The sequence below is a fragment of the Echinops telfairi genome, unplaced genomic scaffold (assembly GCF_000313985.2).
Source record: "Echinops telfairi isolate 266 unplaced genomic scaffold, ASM31398v2 ScPeMD7_8;HRSCAF=38, whole genome shotgun sequence".
Classification (NCBI taxonomy): Eukaryota; Metazoa; Chordata; class Mammalia; order Afrosoricida; family Tenrecidae; genus Echinops; species Echinops telfairi.
In genome coordinates this window covers 9811672-9813387 of record NW_022103905.1, presented here as the reverse complement: position 1 = coordinate 9813387, position 1716 = coordinate 9811672, and the positions used below count along the sequence as shown (strand labels likewise).

The following is a 1716-nucleotide window of genomic DNA, read 5'->3' as shown; positions in this document are numbered from 1 at the left end:
ACAAATGTATTAAGTGTAATGGAGAGTCCTTTGAAGGTGATAAGGTTGTTTTGTAAAAAGAAAATTGAATATATAGCTTTGAAAAAAAATTCTGAAAAAATTTCCGTTTTTTTTTTGGGTACCTTCTCATAAGTAAGTCCCTTTTATTGTCTCCCAGTACAACTTAGATGCCTCTGTTAGTCTCCAACCCGGTGAAATAGATTTTGCCATTTAGCATCAGCATTAGGTATCTCTGGAGTCCCTGAATAATGCAAATGGTTGAGCTCTGCACTGCCAGCTGATAGGTTGATGGTGCAGGTGCCTTGGAAGTAAGGTCTACTCTGCTTTGGAAAGGTCACAGCATTGGAAACCCGATGGAGCAGTTCCATTGTGCACGGATGGGGTTGCCGTGACTCAGAGTTGACTCAATAGCAACTAGCAACATTGGGCTGCCAACCTTTGACTCCAGCGTGCTAAAGGTTTCATGATTGTGACGCCCTTCTCTGAAACTGCCATGGCCTGTGGAGTGTTTCTGGCAGTGACACAGCGCTCCAAGGCCAGAGGGAAGAATGACGCAGTTTTCAATATTGAGTTCTACAGGATATGGTCCTCAAGCGAGTGAATCTTAAAAACAACCAGGCACGTGTTTTGACTTGACTGAAGTGCTATTGACCTGACCAAAGACTCTTTTGCTATTGATAAGTTAGGTGCACTTAGATGTGAGTGCCTTAAAATGGCTCAATATTGAAATATTTTCTTTCTAAGGATTACGTTTTAGCCACTGTATCTTTGTAAAAACAACAACAACAACAAATGACAACAACAACAACAAACCATACTGTATATATTTGGGCAGAAGATAGGGAATTTTGTTGTGTGATCTTTTATTCAGATGCTTATTGTGTAAAATCCTGAATAGCCAGCTTCTTTTTATTCTTTCTACTTGTAAATTCTTCCTAGAACAAATATATAACAATGTGAAAAAATAAGTTTTCACATCGTTCTGAAGGTTGTTGTTTTATATTTTCAATTTAGGTGTGTCTACCTGCCATTTTGCCTGGGCCTTTCACTCCGAAGCTGAGGAAGAACTGATTAATATGATTCCTGCAATCCAGAGAGGGGACCCTCAGTGGTCTGAGTTGAGAGCCATGGGAATAGGTTGGTGGGTCAGGAATATTAACACTCTTCGAAGGTGCATTGAAAAGGTAATTGGACTTCACTGGATTGGGATGTTTTTTAAAAAAATAAAAAGAAGTGTTTCATTAGCAGAAAACAGAAGGATCTTCCAGAGTAGCGCAGACCCCTATAGGAGGAATAAGTTTATGCATCTTGAGCCTATGAGGGTTTTTCTTAAATACGGTTTTTCCAGATTCCAAAGATGAGACGTGCCCTCCATAAACCATCTCTGCAGTTGGGTATCAGTTGTCTTTGTAACGTCTGCCTCTATGAGTAGAAATACTTTCTTGCACTCAGGTTGAGGTGTGTCCTAGTTTTAAAGAATACAAAAATCCAAAATTAGAAAATGAAGTTCTTGCAAGTTATTTATGTTACACAGAAAAGTCATTATTTGTATGAAAAGACTCTTTGGTGAGCTTAATGAATGGCAGATTTAAAATATCATTCAGAAAATTGAGTTTTGATTTATTTGCACTTCAGGAATATACCTGCAAAACAGCAGCATGTTATTTGCACTTCAGGAACATACCTGCAAAACAGCAGGTGAAACATGCTGTTTTT

At 38.6% G+C, this 1716-nt stretch overlaps 1 protein-coding gene across 1 annotated transcript in view; it reads left to right on the top strand.

The window, feature by feature from the left end:
• DMXL2 (Dmx like 2) overlaps positions 1-1716 on the top strand; it is a 160660-nt gene that overhangs the window by 106630 nt on the left and 52314 nt on the right. The window contains exon 19 of the mRNA XM_013006336.2: positions 1015-1184. Within this exon, the coding sequence (XP_012861790.1) occupies positions 1015-1184 (170 nt within the window). The remainder of the gene's footprint in view (positions 1-1014; positions 1185-1716) is intronic.